Source organism: Notamacropus eugenii, chromosome 3 (genome assembly GCF_028372415.1).
Source record: "Notamacropus eugenii isolate mMacEug1 chromosome 3, mMacEug1.pri_v2, whole genome shotgun sequence".
Taxonomy (NCBI): domain Eukaryota; kingdom Metazoa; phylum Chordata; class Mammalia; order Diprotodontia; family Macropodidae; genus Notamacropus; species Notamacropus eugenii.
Genome location: NC_092874.1, coordinates 295,213,364 through 295,240,148, shown reverse-complemented (window position 1 = coordinate 295,240,148; position 26,785 = coordinate 295,213,364). Strand labels below are relative to the sequence as shown.

Genomic DNA, 26,785 nt, shown 5'->3' with positions numbered 1-26,785 from the left:
AGAGTAAGATTGGAATTCCCTTGACAGGGCTAGGAGGGAACCAGCTTGAGAATCATCTAATGCAACCCATTTTATAGAACAAGAGAATGACACTCCAGAGTTGAAATCACTTGCCCCAGAACACACAGGTAATGAGCAGCTGAGTAGGAATTTGAACTCTAGTCCCTTCCCTCCAAATCCACCTGTCCCCAACCCTTCCCACCGATGGGCTCACCTGGTACGGTGGGATGATAGGGATTCTTCCCTGCTTCTCTCTATACAGACATCCCTCACCTCAAAGAGGTCTGCCTCTCCTGAGTTTCTGATCTATTGCTAGGAGAATGCTGGACATCCATTGGGAAGTGGAAGAGGGTCAGGGGAAGAGCACAGGTGAACTTGACCCCCTCCCACAGCCCCAGAGTTGGGGGCCAGGGAAAAGACAAAGGCAGCTGGTGTTTGAGAACCATACCTGGCTGCTGTTGCCGGGGCTCTGCCCTGCTTGATGGCTGGGGGTTCCTGCCTGCCACATCTTCTGACAGAGTGGGGAGGGCCACGAGGGACCTCAGCGGCTCAGTGGGGGCTCTGTGCTCCCCAGAGAAGGGTATGTTGGGCTTAGCATCCTGCCCCACATGACCCCAGTGCCTTCTCACTCAGTCCAAGGACACTCTGCAGGTGGGTCCCAGTTGCTGAGCTCTCCCCACAGAGCCGGGGCAGGGTGGCCGGCAGGGCCCTCCCTCTCAGATACACTGGTGGCCCATTGGCTGCTGCAGAAGAAGAGCCCAGGGATGCAGGGAGGCGGGTGCCAGGTCTGGGGAAGGGCGGACCACCTGTTGCCATGGCCCTGAGCCTAGCCTATCAGGGCCTCGAGTCGTCCGCCTGGGCCAAGGTGTCCAATTGCACGCAGGCTGGCTGGCCAGACCTCCGAGGCAGCTGGAAACCTGAGCTGCCTGACCTGGTCTCCTACTCCTGCCTCTTTCCCAGAGGCCACCACTCTGCCTCAGGCAGAGGAAGTGATCAACAGGAGGCATCTGGTCACATCCCAGTGCCCCCAACTCCTTCATCCAGGGCTTCCTCCCAACATGGCCCTGGAAGACTAGGAGACTTGCCCTTCTTAAAGCTTGGAAGACAGAAGCCATTCCTGGGGTCATCACTGCAGAGACAGAAGACACTACACAAGCAAACTAGGCCAATCCCCTCTTTTTACAGAGAAGGAAACTGAGAGTCATACAGCCACAGTCAAACCCAGACTCCAAATCCAATGCTCTTCCCTTACATCATGCCAATGTTTCTGGGGAAGCCAAGGAATTCCATCCTTGACAGCCTTCTGTGCATTTCTCCTGAGTCTCCCCAAAGGAATCCACAAGGGCAGGCCTCCTTGACCCTCAGAGATCTGGGCCCCTGCACTCTCACTGAGAAGACCATGGCCCCCAAACCCACCCCTACACCCACCTGAGAACCAACCTCTTTTGCTAAAAACTTTTGTTTTTTTTCAATGCCAGAGGGAGGAAGTGAGAGTGATGGAGAATAGATTTTTATGAATTGAAAAAAATTAGCTAGCTAGCTACTTTGGTTACAAAGGTCTTGCTTTGTTTTCAGTAGGGAGAAGGAGCAAGTAGGAGAAAGAGAGAATAGATTTTTATGAGTTGAAAAAAATAAATTAGGGAGCTAGCCTCATCTCATTCTTTTGGAGCTGAAATGGAACACTTTCATTTTACAGTTGAGGAAACTGAGGCATAGAGAGATGTCCCAAGTAATGCCAGAGAAGAGATTTGAACCTTAGGCCATCTGATTCCCAATCAAGTGTGTCCAGATGGGGCACACAGAAGTACTTGAGTTTGTGGGATGGGTGGACTCATTTGACCCATACCTACTGGTCCTTCCATAGCCAGGACATGGCAATGATGTGGCTCAGGCAAGGCATCTCTCTGCTCTGACCTTTCATATAAACAGAACATCACATTTGTTACAAAGGTTTTGTTTCCTTTTTCCCAATTGGGCAGACCCAAGGAAAACAAAATAGACTTTTGTCGATTGAAAAAATTATAACTTAATTTTTTAAAAAAGTATCAGAGCTAGAAGGGGCCACAGGGGCCACCTAGTAGTCCCTTCCCCAAAGCACAACAACTCATTCATTCATTCATTCATTCAGACAGGCATATGTTAATGTCAGGCACTGAGGGACGTAAAGACAGAAAGCAAACCTGTCCATGCCTTCAAGAGGCTGATATACTCCCTGCCAGTGCTCAGTCACTGTTAGAATGTCTACGCCCTAGGCAACTGGGCTCTTCTGGCATCTAAATAATACATTGGTCATTGCAGGATTTCTCATTTCATCCTGGTGGATACTTGGTCATTGAATGAAGATGGATGCCCTTCTGTGCCTTGAGAGTCCATTTAATGAGTTACCGTGGCCCAAAGAAATGATTACCCCATGGTCCACCTCTGCAAATCAGTTCCGGGAGGACAGATTCAAATGCTCTCCAGCCCTAGACCAGAAAGAAGCCCAGAGCACACGGCTACAAATGAGGCACGGCTGGTGATAGCCGGAGGTAAATGACTGGGAACGTAAATAAATAGATGGGAATAAATGAATGAAAATATAAGTAAATTAAATAAAATAAACAGGCATCTATCAAAACGTCAGAGGGCTCCACTTTGCATCCTCTCAGAGCTAACAACCCGGGCAAACATCGAGCATGCCCGCCCCCGGATCCGGCTCAGCTTCCCTGCCCTCTCTCTGGGCCCCCGTTCTTCTTTCCCCCAGGAAGCCGATCATCCTGGACAGCCAGCCTGAATTCAAATACTCGACCTTCTCTGCCTCCACCCTTTCTCACCCCAGTCATCCCAACGCAGGCTAGCAGATTTTGTAGGAAGCAATCCCTTGTCTTCATTCATTCATTTATTTATTTCTGGCTGGTGCTGACCCTCGGGGCCTGCCCCTCCCTGCTCTCAACAGGAGAGAGGGCCCAGTGCTAGTCACCACTCAGCAGAAGTGGGAAAAGCATGAAATCTGCTGACTGATGCGGATACCCGAGAATGCTTGCCTGGCCTGGTCCCTCCCATCTAATGAGAAAGACCTGAGTTACCTCCTTGGGCCATCTTTTCCTGCTGGGGTGCTGAACTCCTGTCTGTCCCCCTCCCCATCCCCACAAGGATTTTGAGAGATAAGGGTCCCCTTTAAAGATCAAATGAGACAATGGAAGCTCAGAGGAGGGGGAGTGAGCAACCAGTCCAGTCACACAACCATCAAGTGATAAACCTGGAAATCTTGCTGTTTCCCTGATAGCAAACCATGTTCCAGGCTGCTTGTGAGAGTATTAATAAAAAGGGGAAATGTGACCCACCACACCAGGGCCAGAACATACCACAAGTCACTCCTGCTTTCTCAGCTGTGGTGGAGTGTGGGCGTCTGGCATCCCAGGGCAAAAAAGGGCCCAGAAAGTTCATCTCATCCATCCCCCTGCCTTCAGGCACAGCCGCACTTAAATTGTCTAGGAGCAGTGGATATCCATGCTATTTTTAATAACCACTGTCAGAAGAGACAATGCTGCCCCTCTTAGTGACCTGTTAGCTCTCAGAAGATCACACACTTAGTGCCCAAAGACACTTGGAAAGACATGTAGCCTACTCCTCTCATTTTACAAACCAGGAAACTGAGGCCCAGAGAGGCAACCCAACCTGCTTGGAGTCACACAGACAGTAAATACCAGAACCTGGATTTGAATCCAGGTCTCTCCAAATGCGCCAAACCCTTTGATAGATCATGCTGTCTCTCAAGTCTCTCATGGTGCAGACTCCAGACTTTCATTCTGTTCTGCCTTCAGTAAAAATGGAGAAAACAGCCAACTTCTTCCCTTCCCACATTCTCTGCCTCCTTGACTGGTTTCAAACCCCTCAGTTTTTCCAAGTCACTGGGATGTTCACACAGTTTTTCTTCTGCCTTTCCCTTCCCACCAGGGAGAAGATGCCCAAGGTGGACCTGACAACAGACCCCAGGATAGGTGGGGGAAGGGGAGGCCCTCCAGCTCTGGCCTCCCCAGAAAAGCCAAATCCAGTTTCATTAGCCTCCTCAGGACCATGTGTCCCTCAGCAGACTCCTATTTCGTTACCTTCCCCTCAGCTGGCCACATGGTCAGAGCAGACTGAGCAACTCAGAGACAGGGAGCTGAGGAGCAGGATCCCAGAGATAAAGGAGCCCTCAGAAGTTGGCCTCATCTCTGAGATGCAGAGGTGATGGGATTTGTCACACAAGGAATGATAAAAGAATCAGAACTCTCTCACTACCCATCCTGCCTCTCAAGCTTAGGGAAGAGAGAAAATCTTGTCAGAAATTGGGATCCTAGGCAAGGGAAGAAGAAAGAGGAGAGAAATCAAGCAGAAGATAATTGGATTCAGCCCAGGAAGGAAACCTAGCCTCCATCCAGGGCCCCTCCCCCCACCCTTCACTTTACAGATGAAGAAACTGAGACAGAGAGAAGGGGAATGTCAAGTTCACCCAGGTAATAAGGGCAGAACCAGGGTTTAGATCCAGGGTCTCCACCCCCTCTATGCTGCCAGGATTTCTAGCCTCAAGCCTTCACTTTAACAGAGGAGCAGAGATTTGGAGTGGCAGGGACTTTGGAGGTATCTTCTCTAACCCCTTCATCTTGTAGTTGGGGATTCTTGGGCTCAGGGAGAAGAGACTTGCTCAAGATCAACTTCCCAGGCCATCCAATTATCCGCCTATGCTCCGACCACTGAACCAGGCAGATTCCTGAGCTGGCAAGGGCTACGCCTGCCAAGGATGGGGGCAGACTATTCTGATACGATATATCTAATCGCTGTACCTCTAAAATGACATCTCACAGCCTCCTAAAGAATAATAGGTGACATTTAAGAGTTTAGGATGTGACCAGCACTGTGCTAAGTGCTTTCCAAGTATCTCATCTAAGCCTCATGTCAACCCTGTGAGGCAGAAGCTATTAAGATCCCCATTTTACAAATGAGGGAACTGAGACAAACAGAGGTGAAGTGAGTTGCCCAGGGTCACACACCTAGTAAGTGATTAAAGCTAGCTTTGAACTCTGGTCTTTCTGGTGCTACCGGAGGGCACTGACTAGTGAAACTCTGCTACAGACGGCCAGCCAGAGCTAATGACAAACAAGAGAGGAAAGGGGCATCACCTTAGGATCCCATTCTCCACCTGTCCCTTTCCCTGCCAAACCTTGGGATTCTCGACTCACAGGGCCTCCATCATCCCTCCACAGTCCTACTCTGTTAAATGGCCAGGGAAGGGGCGTCTCCATGCCTACAGGAAGGCCCTGGAGGCTGCAGGATGTGAGGAGGCCAGGAGGAAACAGAGGCCCACAGCCCAGGGTCATCACCACCCCTCCCGGTGGGGCAGTCCAGTTTGGCTACTGCTTCCAGCAAGGCCTCCCTGAGCCCCAGCAAGGCCCCTGGCAGTCGCCTGACAAAAGGGAAAGACTCTAGCCCCTTCTCTGGGTCCTGAAAGTGTGTGTGCAGGGGGAAATTGGGGAGAAAAGGAACTCAGACCCCCTCACACTCCCTACAACTCCCTCCACTCTCTCCCTTCCCAGGGTCACCCTCTGCGGTGCTCCGGAGGAAGGAAGCCGGGGTGGGGGTGACAGCTGGAACACTTGTCATTTTGGGGCGGCGGAGCCTCGAGCGGCTTCCAACAACACGGCTACCCCGGGGGATCACTACCTCCTCCCCCCTCCCCAGCCGGCCTCCCCCTTCCTGCAGGAGCCGCCGCATCCAGGGGACAGGCAATGAACCCAGATATCTTCTCTGTCCAAGACTCGGGATACCCCCATTTCCCCGCTGACCACCACGCAGCTCTCAGCTCCAGGTGTTCAGCTCACCTGCCCCCTTCCACAGAAACGCAGCCTTGGGTTTGGAGTCAGAGGCCCTGGGTTCAAGTTCCCAGAAAGCTCACATCCCTTCCCTAGCCTCAGTTTCCCAGTCTGTTAAACGAGGAGGCGAGACTAGCTCCAAGTCCTCACCCTGCCGCGGTGGGGGGATGTCCCGAGGCTCTGCGGGGGACGAGATTCTGGGGAGAGGCCGGCTTTGGGAGACCACGCCCAGCACCCGTGCACTAAGTTCCAGTCAGGCTGGGCCCATTTCTCTGGCCAGGGGTCAGTACAGCCTGACAGCCCGCGGGATGGGGCGCGCCTGCACAGGGCTGCGCCGAGCCTCGCGCCCAGGCTCGGGGGCAGATCGGGAGCCGCGGGGGGCCTCCCACAGGGCATCTTGCCCCTGTCCCCCTTCTTGCCCAAGCCAGATGGCGCACGCTCGGTCCCGGTTCTGGGCCGCCCCCTTCGGGGGCCCTGCGAGGCAGGCTAGGGCGGCCGATCCGGCCCGCTCCCGAGGCTGGAGATCTCCAGGAAGTGGGGGGCCGAGGGGGGCCCGCGTGGGGCCGGGGAGAGGGGGAAGGGGGCTCACCGTCATCATGCAGCCGGGCGGCCCCCGGGGCCCCAGGCAGGGCAGCCCGGCCTGGGCCGAAGAAGAGCCGGGGGTCGTAGGGGGAGATCGCGGGCTCGCTGGCTCCTGAGCCCCAGTCAGTTGCCCGGGGTCAGCATCCCCTCCCGCCCGCTTCCCTTGGGCTCTGCCTTTCCAGGGCTCGGCCGCAGCCTCCGCCAGCCGCCCAGAAAACTTTTTTTCTTTTCTTTTCTCCTTTTTTTTTTTTTTTTTTTCAAACTTCCTGGGAGGATCCCGCCGGACCAATGGGCCGGGGCGGTCCGAGCAGGCAGCGGCCAGGGCGGGCGAAGCGGCCAATGGGAGCCCGCGGGTAGGGGGAGCCCGCGGGGGAGGAGGGAGAAGGGGCCTGGGGCGGGGGAGGGGGCAGCTGGCCAATGGGAAAACAGGGAGGCGTGGCGTTGGGGGGCGGAGGGCCGGAGACCAGCTGGGGCGGGGGCGGGGCCACGGGCTGAGTAAGGCCGGAAGGCTGCCGCAGGTGACTCCCCTCCCGGGGACTGCCCGGGGCCCCGAAAGCCGAGGGAGGGTCTGAGCGGTGCGTGAGCTTGCGCGTCGTGGGAGAGCGAGAACTGATCCCAAACACGCCCCCCCTGCCCTCCACCCGTGCTCTACTTGTACCCTACCTGCTGGGCTTTGGGCGACCTGCTTTACCTCCCGGGCCTCAGTTTCCCCTTCTGCAGAATGGCCTCTAGGGACGCTCCCAGCTCTAAACTCTTAAGATTTTAAGCGCTTTTCTGCAGGGTCCTGGGTAAGCATCCCTCCCCATCTCCCTGGGGAGCCTGAGAATAAGTTTAAAGAATTTGCCTCTGCGCTCAGTGGGAGTAAATAAATGGCTGGGCGTGAGTTTAAATCTAGGTGCTGAGGGTTATTAAGGGGCCTCTTGGAAAAGCAGATGGAAAAGGGACTCAGTAAGGACTCTGACCCAGGAAAACTTGAGTTCAAATTCAACCTCCGATAAGCTCTGGCTGTGTGACCCTGGGGCAGCTAGGTGGTGAAGCAGATAAATCTCTGCTCCTGGAGTCAGGAAGATCTAAGTTCAAATCCAGCCTCAGACATTTACTAGCAGTGTGACCCTGGGCAAGTCACTTAACCCCAGTTTGCCTCAGTTCCTCATCTGTAAACTTGGGAAAAGCTGGAGAAGGAAGAGGCAAACCACTCCAGGATCTTTGCCAAGAAAACCCTATGGACACTGTCCATGGACTCCAGAAGAGTTGGGCTCCAGTGAACATCCATGCAACTCTAAGACTGTAGGTTCAGAAACAGGCTGACTGATTTAGTAGAGGAAACTTTCTCAGCCCCATAAAAATGACACCCAGATCTAGCACCATCCCTTATGAACACAGCCCCCCTTCCATCCCAATATTCCCACCCAGAGTCTTTCTTGCATTTTGTAAATGCTTAATAAATGTTTTTTTTTATTTGAATTTAACTAAAACTTAGTGTCTTCCCTCCCTCTTAGCCTCAAGTACTTTTGGCTTGGAGTGGGAGACTGATTCCCCTCCAAAAGAAGTCAACTTGATAAAGAGACTCCTAGAATCATCTAATCTCCAATTTAGAAAGGTCCTCAGGTCTAACCCCTCTCTGAAGAAGGAATCCTCTCCGCTGAAACCCTGGCAGATTGTCACCCAGTCTTGGCTAGAATACCTTGGGTCATGGGGACCTTAGCACCTAAAAAGCCTTTCATTTAGGGCTATCTCTACTGTCAAAGGCGCTCCTCAAATACTATGAAAATCTGCCTCTGATTCTTACAACCATTGGTACTGTTCAGCTCTCTATAAAGTGAATACTGCTTCCACCAGATAGCTTTCAATATTTGAAATAATATTCTCTTCTCCGGGCTAAATAGCCTCAGATCTTTCAACTATTCTCCACGCACTATGGTTTCTAGACTCTTCACCATCTTGATCATCTTCCTCTGGACTGCTTGACAACATCTCTCCAAAATTTTGATCCAAACTGACCACAATACTCCAGGTGAGGACTCCAAGACACAGGACAGAAAATTCAACTGAAAAGGCACTGACTGGCTTCAGAGTCAGTACCTGAAATCCACTAACTGGATTTCTGGGCAAGATGATTAACTTCTCTGAGCCTCAGTTTCCCCAAGTATAAAATGATGGTATTGGATTACATGGCCTTTAAGGCTCCTTCTACTTCTAAATATCTATGGTCTTATTACCTTTCTCATTCTAAATATGATGTCTATTTTAAATAGATTCTGAGTTCTTAGCTCTGACCCATGGCTTTAAATGTTTGTACACAAACTGGGGAGGAACTAGAGATTCTAATGCAAGGAGGCAGATTTGAGTGCATGACTAAACTATGGCTCTATAGAAGGAATGGAATAATTAAAGAGAGAATAATGTAGCACTTGGTAAACTAAAGGAATATAATCAGATGAGGAAATTCAGGAATTAGAGAGAGTAAACACGACAGACTACCTTTGGATGAAGAACAGAGTGATAAAATGAAAGTGACATTGTCATGAGAATATACTACAAACCACCTGGGCAGAAGGAAGAAATAGATGAAGAGTTTAGAAAAAAACAAAGGATTACAAGCCAAGCAAAAAAGGAGTGACGTAGACTTAACTGGGGACCTCAAGTATTGAAGTAGAGCTCTCTCCCTGGTAAAAATCAGTCTAGCTAATACATTCTTGCCTTGCCTTAATTATAATTTTAACCTTCAAAAGGTATGGGATGTAATAAGGGGAAATTGAAATGTGGGCTTGACTCTGAGCCACAAGGAAGAGCTAAATGATAAAATAAAAACAATGGGAAACCTAGGGAGGAGTGACCACTCCCATTACAGAATCTGTAATGAAAGAAAGGGAGTTGAGTATAGTCTGGCAGACACCCCAGATTTTGGATGGCTGAATTCAAGGAAAGGGCATGTAGATGGGTAGGTCAAGCTAATATAATAAAAATGACAATTCTGCCTACATTAATTTACTTATCTAGTGCCATACCAATCAGACTACCCAAAATTTATTTTATAGAGCTAGAAAAAAGAATAAAATTCATCTGAAGGAACAAAAGGTCAAGAATATCAAGGAAATTAGTGAAAAGAAATGCAAGGGAAGGTGGTCTAGCTGTACCATATGTAAAATCGTAGTATAAAGCAACAATCATCAAAACTATTTGGTACTGGCTAAGAAACAGAGTGGTGGATGAATGGAATAGGTTAGGTATATAAGACACAGTGGTCAAAGATTATAGTAATCTATTGTTTGAAAAACTCAAAGACTATCTTCTGGGATGAGAATTCACTAACTGACAAAAACTGATGGGAAAATTGGAAAATGGTTCAGTAGAAACCAGACCAACATCTTACACCATATAAGGTCAAAATGGGTACCTGATTTAGACATAAAGGGTGACACCATAAGCAAATTAAGAGAACAAGGAATAGTTAACCTGTCAGATCTATGGAGAAGGGAAGAATTTATGACCAAATGGATAAAGAATGTTATGAAATGCAAAATGGATAATTTTGATTACATTAAATGAAAAAGTTATTGCCCAAAGCCAACAATGCAACCTAGATTAGAAGGGAATCAGAAAGCTAGAAAATAATATTTATAGCCAGTGTCTCTGATAAAGGCCTCGTTTCTTTTTTTAAAATTATTTGTTTTCAGTGTTCGACAATTATGTCCATATAACTTAATTTTTTCCCCTCCCTCCCTCCTCCCTCCCTGAGATGGCATACAATTTTGTATAGGTTCTACACATACATTCCTATTAAATACATGTTCACCTTAGTCATGTTGCATAGAATTAAAAAGAATGGGAGAAATTATAAAACAAGCCAAAACATAATACAAAAGAAAATGATCTGCTACATTCTGCAATTGAATTCCACAGTTCTTTCTCTGGACGTGGAAGGCATTTTGCCTTAAGAGACCATTGGGAATTTTTTTAAGTCCTTGCATTGCAATGAAGTACTAAGTCTACCAGAAAAAATCCTCACACACTGGGGTTGTTACTGTGTACAAAGTTGTCCTGGTTCTGCTCCTTTCACTCAGCATCAGTTCATAGAAGTCTTTCCAGGTCTCTCTGAAGTCTTCCTGTTCATTATTTCTTATAGCACAGTAGTATTCCATTACATTCATATACCACAATTTATTCAGTCATTCACCAATTGATGGGCATCCCCTTGATTTCCAGATTTTGGCCATCACAAAGAGAGCTGCTATAAATATTTTTGTACATGTGGGACCCTTTCCCATTTTTATGATCTCTTGGGGATACAGTCCTAGAAGCTGAGTCAAAGGCTATGCACATTTTTGTAGCCCTTTAGGCATAGTTGCAGATTGCTCTCCAAAATGGTTGGATCAGCTCACAGCTCCACCAACAATGAATTAGTGTTCCAACTCTCCCACATCTTCTCCAACATTTATCATCATCCTGTTTTGCCATGTTAGCCAATCTGATAGGTGTGCTGTGGTATCTCAGAGTTGTTTTGATTTGAATCTCTAATCAATAGTGATTTAGAGCATTTTTTGTATGACTATAGATAGCTTTAATTTCTTCTTCTGAAAACTGCCTGTTCATATCCTGTGATCATTTATCAGCTGTATTCTTGTACATTTGATGCAGTTCTCTATATATTTTAGAAAAGATAAAGTCCTCATTTCTAAATTATATAAAGAATTGAGTTAAATTTATAAGAATACAAGTCATTCCCCAACTGATAGATGGTCAAAGGATATGAACAGCAGTTTTCAGATGAAATTAAAGCTATCTAGAGTCATGAAAAATGCTCCAAATCACTACTGACTAGAGAAACACACATTAAAAAAATTCCAAGGTACTACCTCAAACCTATCAGATAGGCTGATATGACAAAAAAGGAAAATTATAAAGGTTGGGAAAGAAGTGGGAAAATTGGAAGACTAATGCATTGTTGGTGGAGTTGTAAACTGAGAACAATTTGGAACTATGCCCAAAGGGCTATAAAACTGTGCATATCCTTTGATCCAGCAATCCCACTACTAGGTATGCATCCCAAAGAGATCATAAAAAAGGGAAAAGGAGCTACATGTACAAAAATATGTATAGCAGTTCTTTTTATGGTGGCCAAGAATTGGAAACTGAGGGAATACCTATCAATTGGGAAATGGCTAAACAAGTTGTAGTACATGAATGCCATGGATTACTATTGTTCTATAACAAATGATGAACAGGCAGATTTCAGGAAAACCTGGAAAGACTTACATGAACTGATACTGAGAGAAGTGAGCAGAACCGGAACATTGTACACGGTAATCGCAACATTGTGCAGTGAAAAACTTTGATAGATTTGGCTCTTCTCAGCAAAGCAATGATCTAAGACCATTCCAAAAAACTCATGATGGAAAATGCTACATCCAGAGAAGAAACTGTGGAGTCTTAATGCAGATGGAAGCAGACTATTTTCTCTCTCTCTTTGTTGTTGTTGTTTTTTTCTTTCTTGTGGCTTTTCCTTTTTGTCCTGGTCCTTCTTTTACAATGTGACTAATGTGCAAATATGTTTAATACGTTTGTACATGTATAGCCTATATCAGATTGCTCGTTGCCCTGGGAAGAGGGGAGGGAGGGAGAAAAAATTGAACTCAAAATCTTATAAAAGTGAATATTGAAAGCTATCTTTACATGTAACTGGAAAAATAAAATATAAAGCTGGAAAAAAATTAAAACAAAAAAAACAAAAGGCATGTAGAATTTCAAACTTTTAAGGAGAAATTATCCTAAGAAGTATGGAAAGCTCTCAAGAATGAGATTCTAAATACACAAAGAAAAATTATTCTGGTAAGGAAGAAGAGGTAGATCTATCCAAAGAGGCAGATGTGAATGCACAGGGAACTCTCTGGTTAACTTATATGTAAAAAGACACATCTAGAAAATGTAAGCAAGGGAGGGTAATGGAGAGTGAATAGAAAGATGTGGCATGGATCTGTAGTAACAGCAGCAGTGCTAAAGTTAAAGCTTGGAAGGACCTGAACTTGGCCAGAGAATCTAATGGTGACCATACATTGGGGTGGGGGTGGAAAAGAATGATCAAAGAAGAAGAAGAAGTAGGACTGGTGTTCAAGGTAGGTGGATGATGGAGAGAAGATACAATTCCTTGCGTTCTGTTGTGCTCCTGGTTTAGGAGCATAAATTTGGAAGGTACTTCAGGGGTCATCTAGTCCAACACTCTTATTTCATAAATGAGAAACTGAGGCCCAGAAAAGTGACATGATTTGCCCAAGCACAAACCACAAGTCAGAATTCGAACCCAAGTCCCATGACTCAAAAGCCAGTGCTTTCCACTGCATCCTGATACTTCGCTAGAAAGAGATGATGAAAAATAGCCAAGAGGGAGTTGAAACCCAAGATAAGTAGGAAGACAGTAAGAGGCCAAGCTGTCATGGATGCATTAGTTTCTTGGTCCAGATGAACTCCGTCCCAGTGCTGGGAGTGGCCAGGGAGCCTGGAGAAGCAGGCAAGACCTCCCCTCCTAATAACTAGCAGAAAACAGAGGGGCCCTTTTCATGTCCAGTCATTTTCAGTTCCTGTTATTGTGCTAGGGATCTTAAATCTTGTTAAAGCAAAATTTGTTATTTTTTTTTTAAAGATAAAAGCTCACAGAGAAGAACAGGGGGACCACAAAACTGCAGGACAAATGTCCTCATTTTCAAAAAGGGGGAAGAATGGAGGTGGTATAGGTTAATGAACTTGACCTTGATTTCCCCAGAATTCTGGGACATGTTATTAAAAGGATGGTTTTAAACCAGAGACCATGTTATTAAGGTCTGTGAACACCTAGAAGAGGTGATTGTTGTAGGTCTGGTTTAGCGTGGCTCCATCAACAGAAAGTCATGCCAGATCAACCTCATTTACTTTTAATCACAGAGATACTAACCTAATAGGACAAAAGAATGGGGCAGGCACCGAGCACCACTTGTTAGAATCTCTCCTGCCATCCTCGTGGGCAAGATAAACAGGCGTGGGTGAGGAGAGAGCACAGTTTGGCAGATTCAGAGCCGGTTCAATGGCCGGACCCAAAGTATGGTCATTAGTGTTGGATGACTTGAAGGAATCTCCACTGGAATGTCTGAGGGATCTAGCCTCAGCTCTGTTGTTGTTCAGTCATGTCCAACTCTTTGTAATCCCATCTGAGGTCTTCTTGGCAAGGATCCTGGAGTGGTTTGCCATTTTCTTCTTCAGGTCATTTTAGAGATGAAGAAACTGAGGCAAACAGGGTAAAGTGACTCACCCAAGATCATACAGTTAGTAAGTGCCTGAGACTGGATTTGAACTCAGGAAGATGAGTTTTCCTGAGTCCAGGCTTTCCTCAAACCTGTACTGTTTAGCATTTATAGCTATGATTGGGCATGTTCATCAGATCTGCAGGTAATACAGAGATGGGAGAGAGAGAGGCAGACACAATAGAAGGGTCAAGATACTGAAGCGAGGCTAGCGAAATGTAAGAGAAATGTCAAAGTCTTCAAGTGAGTTCAGGAAAATCAGTCATATGATAGCAGGACTGCACATGGACTGTGTCTATGAAAAAGATCTGAGGGTCTGAGCGGACTACCAGTTCCATGTGAGGAAGATAGGAAAAAGCAAAAGAATGAGTGCATTTTGGGCTGCACTGAGAGGTGAGGCATCCCTGAATAAGGAGGTGGCAATCCAGCCTCACAGGGCCCTGGGATGACGATATCTGGCTTGTTAGTAGGTGCCACTGCAAAGTAGCTGGGTAGTGCCCTGGAGAGAGTACTAGATCTGGAGACAGGAGGACCTGAGTCTGAATTCTGTCTCAAACACTTCCTAACTCTGTGACCCCAGGCATGTGAGTTAAACTCCCTCTGAGATCTGGGGACTCCTTCCTGCCTGGTCTGGAGCTCAGTCAGCCAGTGAGGGAGAGAGATAAGGGGACAAGGCTGAAGCCAGATTCTTCAGCCCCTCAAGACTCACTCTGCTTGGGCGGCACCATGGTGTGGAACTGGGAGGTCACAGGGTCAGGAGCCTAAAATGTCAAGGCCCCTTAGATGCCATCTAGTCCAATTCTCTTATTTTACAGAAAAGGAAACTGAGGCCCAGGGAGGGGGAGTGCCCTGTCTGGTGCTGCACTCAGTGAAAGTGAGGTTTGGGGCCAGTCTGAGCATGCAGTTACATGTTGTTATCTGGGGCATCTCCTCAGGATACCAGGCCTTATCCTGGAAGGCATTTATAGAAGAATGAGATTTATGAGGTATCTGAAAGAAGGAGAGGGAGGGATGGCAAGGGAGTGGGGGGGGGGGCAAGGCTCTGAGTCCTGTGTGCCCTGACCACAAGCCCCCTCCCCCCATATGATGGCAAGAGAGGGGCACATACATGTATGGGACTGACTATGAGATCAGAGATTTAGAGGTGAAAGGAGCTTTGGGGAGTGTCAGGGCTGGGAGAGGCCTTAGAACAGGGGATGTCAGGGCTGGAAGGGCCTTACTTAAGAGTGCAGCTTCTTCATTTGAGAGGTGAGAAAGCTAAAGCCCCTGGGTTCCCAGGGCTGGGCAGCTCTCTGCTTTCAGAAAGTTATGAGATACATAGAGATGTACAGCTGACTTTCTCTCCCACCTGAGAGTGTAAGAGACATGTAAATACAATGAAAAAACTAGGGCATTAGAGTTAATGGATCAGGGTTCGAATCATGCCTGCTGTTTGGTGGTCATTGAGGTTCCTTTCAGTTACTGAGGGGGAAGATTCTTGGATCTCCAAGGGCCTTCCAGCCAACAGCTAAGCTAACATCCTTTGGATGGGGGAACATCCTCCCTGGCATCCTGGATGTGTTGGATGTGTTCTTGCCTTGGCACCAGGAGGAGGGGAGCTGGGAGCTAGAGCTCAGGGTTTTGGCCTAGACTTGGAAAGTTCTTTCTCCCTTGAGGTGGTTCCCCCATCAGCTTTCTTGGGAGTCACCCCTAGGGCGTGTGACCATTAGCAGATGGATTCCTGTCCTGCCAGGCCTGTGGAATAGGTTTCTCCTATGCCCAACCTGGACCCTCTGCAAAGTCCCACTGCAGACTCACTGTGAACTTGGTCAAGCCTCTTCCCTCCCTGGGCCTCAGTTTCCTCTTCTGTAAAATGAGGGGATTGGATAAGAGGACCTTTAGAGATCTTTCAGCTCTGGTACCATGATCCTCCCTGTGCCTCAGTTTCCTCCTTTGTAAAATTAGGGGGTTGAACTCCAAAATCCCTTCTAGCTCTAAACCTGGGATCCTATCATCTCCCATTTCACAGATGTGGAAATAAAGGCCCACAAAGGAGGAGGTGAGATTGCCCAAGTTCATTCAGCTAATAAATACTTGAGCTGGGATTGGAAAGTAGGTCTTTTCAATCTTAGCTCAGGATTATTTCCTCCTAGGTCATGAAAAAGACTCTAAACATTGTGGTCTGGAAGTCTGAACTCCCTGTGGGCCTCAGTTTCCTCATCTATAAATGGGGAGGAGATGAATGCCATCACCTCTCCATTCCTTTCTAGCACTTGCATTTTTTGATGCTGAGAAGACGCCTGCCCTGTTTACCCTGTTAGCCAACTTGTTTGGCCACATTCCCAGAGAGAGTTGTAAAGACAGCTACTGCCTCTGAAACCCCAGGACCTGGATTCAAATCCCACCTCAGATGGTTACAACCATCCTATGGGACCTTGGCTTTCCTGGGCCTCTCTCCTCATCTGCCAAATGAGGGGCTTCCAGATGGAGACTTGCCTCTTCCTCTTCTTTATCTTCCACTGACCATCCTCCATCAATCCCAACTGCCCCCATCCCAACTGTTTCCTAGGTCAGGGGTGGGGAACCTGTGTTCCCTCCAGGCTGCAGGTTCATGAAGTTTGGATTCAGCCAAAGGACTGCACTTGAGGACCTTGAGCACCACATGGGACCTCTAGGCTTCAGGTTCCCCACACCTGTGTAGGTGATTAGAAACTCCTCTCTCCTAAGGTTTGTATGTCTAATTCTTCCCAGTAATATATCTGCCCATTAAGGGCCTTTAACACCTTATTCAGAGAGGCTGGGGAGGGGTAGGGGTGGGAGGCTTTAAATCCAGTGTAGAAAGGACAGAGAGTTCTGTCATCACCCGATATATAACTGCCCAGGCCTGGCCCAACAAGAGACAAACATCTGCTCCAGGCCTAGCCTGCCCACAGAAGTGGATTGATTTCATTTTCCCCCTCCTTGTTTTAATGAGAAAAAGAAAAAAAACTCCACAAGACTGGCCTGTCCCTCCTCCCTCAAGGACACTCCAAACCATCCATCTTGAGTGTTTACAGCCTTCCCTGAGCAGGAAGGATTACGTAAGGCCAGATGTTTATGCAATTGGCCCTGGCCCAGGCTGGAGTGGGCCCCCTCCCCACCCCCATCCCATCAGCTGCCTTTCCTCTGTGTCTTTTCTGCCCACCCCCCATCTAGACCCCCTCAGCTTGGCCTTCCTTGGCTGGAGAGATCAGCGGGTTTGGGGGGTCACACTCAAGCCTCCTTCACTCCCTTCTCCTCCCTCTATACCCCTACCTGGGAGGGGAATAAACTGGACTTTTTTCTGGCTCTAGGGAAAGACTTGGAATTGACCATGGCAGAATCTCAGAATTAGAAATACACTATAGGTTCACAGATATTGATTCAGCCCAGACTCTTCATGCTATAGAATAGGAAAATGAGGCCCAGGGAGGGAGGTAAAGTCACACATAGGTAGTAAACCGAGGCAGGATTTGAATCCAGTTCTTCTGACTATGCCCTGATTTACCTAATGCAGGAGCATTAGATCTGGGGCTGATAGGGGCCTTGAAAACCACCTCCCCAAAGCTCTCACTTTATGGATGAGGAAATGGAGCCTCTGAGAATTTCGGTGATTCCCTGCCACGTCACACAGGTAGTAAATCGCCAATTTGGGATTGGAATCTGGGGCCTCTGACTCTAGTTCTGGGTGCCTGGCATCCAGTCTGGCCTGTGGCTGAATGAAATCTTCCTGTCAAGGCCCTCAGAGGCCCTCAGGACATAGAAGGGGCCCAGAAACACCCTCTGCCAGCTCAAGCTCTGATGTCCAGGGTCACAGCACCCAGCCCCAACCTCTTCCATCCCCTCCCAGCCTTCCCAGGCCTACCCTTCGCCACTTGAGAACCCCCAGGGAAATCAGGAACGGATTGAAGAGTGTGGGCTGGTCTCCGGGCATTCGCCATGAAGTCACCAGTCGGCCCTTGGGGGGGCTCACGGCCTTTCCCTTGGCTTGGATGTTGTCTGCCTGTCAAACAGGGTCAAGTTGGTCCAGGGCTATTTCTCTGTTGGTCCCCACTGTGAGGCAGGGGCAAGGCAGGTCCTCAACCAAAACTGGGGATCAAGGGAAGTTTCCTTTTGAGTCCTTCCCCTGGCCCATGGCGGCTCTCCCAAACACCCAGGATCCTCGGGGGCTTCCTCTCAGGGTCCACTCAACCCAATGAAAATCTATTCTGAGACAGACCCTGATGAAGCCATTTATACTATGGTAGAAAGGCCTGAGGAGTGGAGTGCAAAGAGAGAACTGGCCTTGAATCCAGGAAGACTGGATTTAGGGGCTGACTCTGCCACATACTGGCTGAGTTACCCTGGGCCAATCCCTTAGTCTCTCAGTCCTTCAGCTTCTAAATCTCTAAATTAAAGAGAGGAGCAATCTGCAATGGTAGAGGGAGTTCCCTCACTTGGGAGTTTTCTTTAATCCATGAAATCCCAACTGTAGTCCATATCTTTATTAATGGTGGAGACCATAGAAGGGCTAAGGCTTAACCGAGCCAAATCACTGAATCTGAAACTGAGGCAGTGGGACTTCAGGCCTCAGCAGTTCGGTAGGAAATACTGGGGAGTGGGGCAGGGAAATGATTTCATGATTTTATGAAGCTACAGGTCTGTAGGGCAGTCAGGCTGGATTTGGGAGAGGAATAGAGGGACCTTGTGGTGTGGCAGCCCCTGCAGCTCAGTGGTTAGAGACAGCTCTGGGCTTGTAATCAGGAAGTCCCGAATTCAATCAATAAACATTTATTAAGCACCTCCTATGTGCCAGGCGCTGTAGTAATCACAGCACTAGAACGATCTTCTACTAATAGTCTTAGGTGGGCTAGAAGTAGGAGTTCCCAAGTTGGCGAAGTCACAAGTCTTTCCCTGTCCTCTGTCTGTCTCTGTCTTTTTCTGTCTCTCTGTCTCTGTCTCTCTTAAAGACTCGGGCTCCCCATTTCACCCCAGCTGGAGTTGCAGAGGCTACTCCAGGCCACCGTCCTTCTCTCATTGGCGCAGATGCCTGGGCCATGTCCCCCCTCCTTAGTCAGCCTGGTCTCCTCGCACTGCCCTGGATGGTCGGTGCCAGTTGTAGGCAGACTCCCAGCCACCTGAGCCTGCTGAGGTTCAGAACTCCCCAGCTTGGGGGAGCTGGCCTCAGTCTCCCAGAGTGGCTGCAGGGGCTTCAGGTATGTGCCACCGTGACTTCTCTTCTCGTAATTTGCTTGCCTCCCAGGATGTGAGGGGGAGAGAGAGCCCTTTGTGAACATTTAGGTGCTATCATAATGATAATAAGTTACATTATATATTGATTTAAGCTCTGTAAAGTGCTTTATAAATGTTACCTAATTTCAGTCTCACAACAACCCTGGGAGGAAGGAGCTATTATTATTCCCATTTTACAATTGAGGAAACTGAGGCAAAGGGAGATTTGTATAAGTGACTTGCCAGGGTCACACAGCCAGTCAGTGTCAGAGGCCCCATTGGAACTCAGGCCTTCCTGACTGCAGGTCCAGTGTTCTCCCCACTCTGGCTTGCAGTGCAGGGAAGGAGGAGATGATTCTCTTGTCCTTCCTAGGAAGGAAGGAGAAGGCTCCCTTGCTTCCTCTGAGGCTGTTCTCCCTCCAGGTCCGCCTCTCCCCAGCTCATCTTCAATCCCACAGAGCCTAATTCTGCTGGATGGGAGCTGAGATCTCACTGGCTTTTGCACTGGGGCCTAGCAAAAGGTAGGCCCCAGGAAGTGTGGAGCAATAACCACAAAGGACAGAAGAGGATGTCAGGGAGTGCAGGGTAGTGTGTGGGAGAGAGAAGCAAAGAAAGGGGGGAGGGAAATGTTAAAATGAAGACCATCACCACTGGGGCTGAGGAGGTGGGAGGGGGGCCTCAGAACAGCGGATGTCAGGACTGGGAGGGAGCTTAGAATAGGGGATGTCAGGGCTGGGAGGGAGCTTAGAACAGGGGATGTCAGGGCTGGGAGGGCCCTTAGAGACCACCTAGCTCAAGACAGTCACTTTAGAGGAGTGGGGAAATGAATGGTTGCTCCCAAGGTCCCACCCAACTAGTTCTGGGGCCACAATGGGGCCTGTCCCCTTCCTAGTCCAGTCCTGCTCTGTCCTCACTATGCAGGTGGTCCCAGCAGGAAGATGGGGGTGTACTTTTTCCCTTCTGAAGTTTATCATCTCCAAGCCCTGGTGAGCTCAGGTAACCCAAGAGACTCTATGAGACTATGCCTCATTAGGGCAGAGAATGGGCTCTTGCCTAAGATTTGTAACTGCTATCTCCCCAGCCTAAGTTCCGCACACCCTTAAACGTGGTTCCCAAGAACCGGAGGTGCCCAGACCTCCAACTAGAAGGAACCTTAAAGAGCTGTCTGGTCCAAGCCCCTCATTTGATGGAGGAGGAAATTGAGGCATGGAAAGAGGAGTGAGCTGCCCAACGTCACACCAGGAGTAAGTAGCTGATCTGGGACTGGAAAGCAGGTCCATTATTTGATCCCCAAACCTAGTGTCCTGTCCACAAGAGTTCCCTGCCTCTTTGTAGGATTTGGTGACATCATGGCCCTGGTGGGGCTGACCTCCCCACCCCTATTCAGCCAGACCAGGGGCTCTTAACCTTTTGGGCGAACCCATATCTCTCTTCTGTGCCCCTCCCCCAACTGGGGCCCCAACTACCGTGGCAGCTTTCTCCTGGTCGGTCATTAAGCACGTGTCTTGGTCCTTGGCTGCTTCTGGATGTTCAGGCTCAGGTAGGGTGCCGCCATCTGACTCCGGCTGTATGAGGAGAGAGAACCAGTCTCAGGCCAGGGATTTCATCCTATTCCCCTCAGCCCTGCTGGGCCAGGGCAGAAGCCACTATGGTCAATAGGCCTTGATGGCTGCTCCATTGATGATGCATACCTTTTCTCTTGAGTTTTTGGTCTGTGCCTTCAAAACTCAGTTTCCCTATCTGTTGAATGAGGGGGTTGCATTAGATGACCTTTTGCTCTAACTCACGAACCTGTTTTTTAACCTCCTTGGTTTTCTCATCAGTAAAATGGGCCTAAGACATAATCTCCCTCCCTCTCTTCTCTACTCTCTTTTTCTCTCTCTCTCTCTCACTGTATGTCTTTCGGTCTCTCTGTCTCTCCCTCTTCTTCTCATATTTCTCTCTCTGTCTCTCTGTCTTTCTCTGTCTCTCTCTGTCTCTCACACATACATGCCCATCTGTACAATCTGACCAATCTATCTCAGGCCCCACTAGATTGGAGGTAAGAAAACTCTTCCTACCCAGGGCAGTTGTGGAATGGACTGCCTTGGGAGGTAGTGAGCTTACCATCACTGGAGGCTTGAGCAGAAACCTACAAAGTGTTTGCTAGGAATGCCTTAGAGAGTATTCCTTTATTTCCCTAGGCTCTCTTGCCTGACACACTAACAAAATCTCAAGGCAGCCATATTTCAAAGAATCAAAGATGATGCTGGAGGGAGTGAAGGGACAGTTTCCTTTGGGTCTTTGTCTTCAGTATCTTGCACACAGCAAGCTCAATAAATGTTTCGTGGGAAAATGATTCCTGTGTAATTATCATGACCAACCTTGACCCTGAAGGATGAGATAATGCAGCCTTCTTTGTCAAGGTGGGAGCCCATAGGTGGGAGCACTGGATAGATCATCAGATTGGGTTGTGTTGGTGTGTCATGGTGTGTTGTCAGTGCCGCTGGGTTTTGTATTTTTTATTCCAAGGGATGGCTCTAGGTCGGGGGAGATGGAGGGATCAATTTGAAAACAAAGGGGAAGGAGCAAACATTTATTAGGTGCACTCTATGTGCCAGAGGCTGCGTTGAACACCTCACAAATATTATCTCATTGGATCCTCACAACAACCCTGTGAGGTAGGTACTGTTCTTATCCCCATTTTACAGTTGAGGAAACTGAGGCAAACGAGGTAAATGTCTTGCCCAGGGTCAGACAGCTAGTAAGTAAGCTGGTAGTCTGAGGCTGGTCCGCTGCGCCACCTAGCGGCCTGTAAATTAAGTTGATGTAGAAAAAAACCTATCTGTTATAAATTTAAAAAATTTAAAAACACATTTTTTTGCTGAATTGAAGAAAATCAAAGTGTCACAGGTATGTTAATTGGGTCCCAGGCAGGGGAGGAGGATGGTGTGTTGTAATCATAAGCCTATAGTGCCCAGAGAGGGAAACTGAGGCACAGGATGGGCCACCCAATTACATGATTACTCCTATAGCCATGACCTAGGAGTTCTAGAAGAACCCTTGGGTGGGAGACAGGTTCATAGGAAGGGTCTGGCACAGAGTTCCTACTCTAATGTTCTCTGCCTTACCTCCTCAGATGGGTGGGGGCCCACGTTGTTTGCTATCTTGTCCTCTTCCTCCTGCAGACCAGCTCCCTCCGAGGTATTGGGACAGCTCTCCAATTTTGTCTTTGGCCACTGCGCTGAGCCAATTGGCTGTCCCAGGTCAGCCCCATTTTCTTCTACCGAAGGAATTGGACTCAGTAGGCGCTCCCCAAGACTGTACCCATTCATTTCTGCTTGCTTGTCATGGATGACCAGGCCTGCGGGCTCTGAGGTGCTCTGCCACTCCCGCTCCGGGGCCTCCTCAGTGCGCTTGGGGGACCTGGCCTCCCCATTCTCCAGCCAGGATCCCTCTGTAAACATGGGCTCCCCCCTGGCTCCCCAGCCGATCTCTCTGCACGAGTCTGGGCTTCTAGGTAGGAGCAGCTCCCTTAGGCTTCCCCAGTCAGTTCCCACAGGTCTCTCCGGGACACGAGGATGCGGGAGCTCTCCAAGGTCCCTCCAGTCCATGTCCAGGGGTCTCTCAGGCCTCCGAGGGAGGGCTGACTCCCCCAGGCTCCCCCAGTCTATCTCATCCACTCTCTCCAGACTCTGAGAATGGGGGAGCTCTCCTAGGCTTCCCCAGGATACCTTGGCAGGCCTCTCTGGAACAGGGGGCGGGCTGAGCTCCCTCAGGCCACAGTCCCACTCAGACCTCCCAGGTCCATCCCAGTCCAGCAGTTGCCCGCTCTGGCGGAGCCTTTCTAGCCGCCTACAGCATACTTGCTCTGCTAGTGCCCGCCAGCAGCCTACAATCTCTTTGGTGGGGCCTCTCCACTCACTGTCCGGATACATGTCCAGAGCCCTGGTGCAGGAATGCCCCTCCTGGCCTCTGAAGTCCCTCTCCATCCCTCTGTCTGAATAGGCCTGGCCCTGGCAGCCACAGCCCCTCTCCAGATGTCTCTTGGGAGACCTGGGGTGGGAGGTTTCCTCTGGCGGCCCCCACTCCCCCTCCATTGACTTTCCTAAGTGCCTAAGACCCACAGACTGCCTCTGCCCTAGTCGATCATTCTCAGAGGGGATGTCTAGGCTCTTGGAGTGAACAAGCTGCCCCCTGGCTCTGCATTCCCTCTCTGGGAGTTTGACCAGATTCTTGGGGGGTGCGGAGCCTCCCTTGCTCCGTCGGTCTCCCTCGGGGCGTCTCTCTGAACTCTTGGTGTGAGAAGGCTCCGCTCGGCCCCTTCGGGCCTGTTCTGAAGGCTGGGGGGGCTTCTTGGTCACCTGAGGATGGGGCGAAAGCGCAGGTGAGACGTAGGTACCACAGACAAAGACCAATGGCCCTTCTCCAGGCTGAGGGCTCAGAGAGTGGCATCTTGGCAAGTATAGGATGCAAGGAAGCCACCACTCAGCCAGGTTACACATACTGGCCCAAACCCTGCCCGGGAGCGACTGGTTAAGTTAAGAGAGGGGTTCTTCATCTGAGCTCCATAACCTTGTTAAAAAATTATTTTTTATAACTTCATTTCAACATAACTGGTTTCCTTTGCAATCTTATATATTTTTATTTTATGCACTTAAAAACATGATTCTACGAAGGGGTCTCTAGGCTTCACCAGACTGCCCAAGGGGTCTAAAACAGAAAAAGCTTAAGCTTTGTATGTAGCCCTAGAAGGTGTAGGACACAGGTTCTCAAAAGATCTGGGTTCAAGTCCTAACTTTTGCCATTTAAAAGTCATGTGACCTTGGACAGAGGGATGGGATCAGACCTCGAGGTCAGAGAGACCCAGGCTCAAATTTTACCTCACCTACTTACTAGTTGGGTGATCCTAAACAAGTACTTCACCCATTTGCTCCTCAGTATCCTCATCTATAAAATGGGTACAATAATATCTGTAGTGAGAGACACATGACAGGAAGGTCTGGGAATACAAGCTCCTTTTCAAGTGAGAATTATTTCATTCTTTGCACTTCTATCTCCAACACTTGGGACAGTGTCTGGGACTTATCAGGAGCTTAATAAATGCTTGTTGATGGATGGATTGGTTTGATTAGTTCAAGTTGAGCCTCTGGCTCGTACTGGCTGTGTGACTCTGGGTAAGTCACTTACTCTCTCCAAGCCCCAGACAACTTTAAGAATATAAACCACAGAAAAAGGTGCTGAACAGCACTCAGGAGTTCCCTATGGAGATAATCCTGATGGACAAAGACCTACAGTGCCTGACTCACAGGGTTGTTTTGGGGCTCAAGTGAGAGAGGGCTTTGCAGATTTCAACTATAAGGTCAGGTACGAAGTCAGTTATCATCATCACCATCATCATCACCACCACCACCACCACCACCATCGTCATCTTATTTTTCAATTGAGTTCAGACAGAAGTGGTCCTGGGATAAGCGATTCTCTGTGATGTTTAATGTGATTATTAGACTTAGGGATTGGACTTGTGGTGTCAGTGTTATAGGGAACTCTCAGGGGAAGAAACCCTTTCTCCCAGTACAGATATGTATCCCTTTTTGCAACTTAGAATCTTAGGGAGTTACCTGGGAGCACTGAGGAGTCAAGTGAATTATCTGGTGTGACATCATCAGGATGTGTCGGGAGCCAGGTGATCCAGGCTTCTAGGCTGGCTCTGTCATCTATCTTGCTACGTGAATTTTCATTATTAGCTCATTCTTTTTCAATGAGGTTCACATAGGAATTATGCTGGGACAAGTTGCTGCCCAGCTAGTATTTTTTTTTATGCCTAATATTATGTGGACAAATGCCCCAGGAAAAAAAGGCTGTCATGGAATGTCAGGTCATCCTCTGCAGGCTCACAGAAAGCTCATTCAGGAGTACACCTACTCCAGAGAGGATGACAAGGAAAACACGCACTGCCTCCTCCTCCAATACGCTTCTGTTTTCTTCTGCTAGGTCTCTGTGCTTTGAAAACTTTTCATTCCATGGAGTTTGGAGAGTAAGAGTCTTTAGCAGGGTGACAACTATTAAAAACGCTGTCTCAATATTTTTGTGGATCAATGGTAGATCTGAGCGAATGTGCAACTGAGCAGCCATGGTGTTGGTAGGTCCCATACTGTTTCTTTGTTGACTTCTCATGGTAGTTTGAAGCCTGTATTTGTAGTGCGGTGATTTGTCACTTGGCAAGCTTCTGGTGTATCATTCTAGCCTCTAGGTCATCTTCTTAGATACTTGGTGGGAGCTAACTTTCATTTAATTTTAATTTAGGATAATGAGAGGGACTGAACCTGCGATTTTAGTTGTATGGGGATCAATCCAGTGAGGAAACTCAATCTATCCATACAGAAGAACTCCATCTTCTAATACTAATACAGAGAAGATAGGCCCCCTCTCTGGAACTTTGGTTCTAGAATAATGATTCTCAAATTTTGGGGCCTCAGGACCCTTTTGCACTCTTAAAATTAGGGAAGACCTCCCCCCCCCCAAACAGCTTTTATTTATATGGACTACTGATATTTACCATATTAGAAATGGAAACATCTTATTATTATGATGATAATCATTTTGTCCTTGGGATCCCCAAAAGGGTCTGATGGACCCCCAAGGGTCCCTGAACCATGCTTTTGAAAACCAGCCCAAAGAGATTAAGTGACTCTACCAAGATTCCACAACTGGCATATAGCAGAGGCGAGATCTGAACTCTTGTCTTCCTTACTCCAAGGTTAGCTTTTATATCCACTACCCAACCCTGACTAAATTACATTTTATCAAGGTTGGAGTTCTGTAGGGTTTGATCTGAGGGCCACTGGGATGTTTCCACTGAATGCCTAAAGTGGTGTCATTGGTGATCAGAGCTCATGGCTCTAGATTTGGGAGCAAATCTCTTGATGAGTTTTCTATCTTTCCTCATATTCCCCTCATTGTGAGAGACCCTCTGGCTCGGAGAGTGAGAGTGTGAAAATCTATGGCACACAATCATCACCGGCCAGAGAAGGCTGGGAGATAAAGATCATTATGGTAGCCATAAAAGGCTGCCCCCTACCTAAAGAGACTTAGTGGTCAGAACCATCTAGCTCTGGTTACTGATGGAGAGGGAGGGAAATCACCAGGAGCCCTATCCCCAGCCCAGCTGTGTCACGTCTCAAGCTCTGGCCACACTATAAATCATGCCCACGTGAAGAGGTCATATGTAGGTATCCCAGAGAGCATTCTCTCTCTCCTCTTATCTCCAATACAATCACTGGAAATGTCTCCAAATCACCCCTTTCCCCTGCATACCTCATCCTCAGGAGAACAGTGCGGATCCTGGTTGCCTTGGTGACACTGTGGCTTATGAGGGGCAGATACAGAAGGAAAAAGGGAGAGTCAGCCAAGAGCTCACCTCTCTGCCAAGGGCTGGGCTGGACTGTCGGCGCTGTAGCTGTCCAGATGCTCGTCCACTACCTCTCTGGGACCTCCCAGCTTCCAGGGCCTGGTATGTCTCCAGGGCTTCGGACTTCCTGTAAACCAAGGGGAGTCACAATCTCTGAGGTCCCTCAGGGGCCATCTTCCAACACTGTCCCTCCCTTCTTTCCCTCCTCTCTACCCTACTCTTCGTCACTCCTTACTTCTCAGTGACCTTAATCCAGCTTACATGAGTGGACCGTCAGGAACTCTCTAGGTTCTAATCCCAGAACTGTGTGGTCAGAGCCAAACCGAACCCTCTTTCTGGGCCCCTCTTTCTTCAAGTGTAAAATGAAGGCACTGGGCTGGATGAGGTTCCGTTCATCTGGGATCCTATTTCCTCTCTCTAATCTCTGTTTTCTCAACTTCAAAGGGGATCTCAAGAGCTGGGATCATAAGATAGCTCTGAGCCTCAGTTTCCTCCTCTGTAAA

General features: G+C 48.5%; 1 protein-coding gene across 8 annotated transcripts in view; it reads right to left on the bottom strand.

The window, feature by feature from the left end:
• TRIOBP (TRIO and F-actin binding protein) overlaps positions 1-26,785 on the bottom strand; it is a 74,203-nt gene that overhangs the window by 29,129 nt on the left and 18,289 nt on the right. For 5 of the 8 annotated variants that reach the window (XM_072656032.1, XM_072656031.1, XM_072656030.1 and 2 more), the window contains 4 exons: positions 26,292-26,409; positions 22,003-23,235; positions 20,359-20,457; positions 17,547-17,684 (listed from right to left, as the gene is read on the bottom strand). In XM_072656032.1, coding sequence (XP_072512133.1) covers positions 17,547-17,684; positions 20,359-20,457; positions 22,003-23,235; positions 26,292-26,409 — 1,588 coding nt within the window. Of the gene's footprint in view, positions 1-6,420; positions 7,165-17,546; positions 17,685-20,358; positions 20,458-22,002; positions 23,236-26,291; positions 26,410-26,785 lie in introns of those variants that run through there. The other 3 variants (XM_072656034.1, XM_072656036.1, XM_072656038.1) reach the window with 3 other exon arrangements.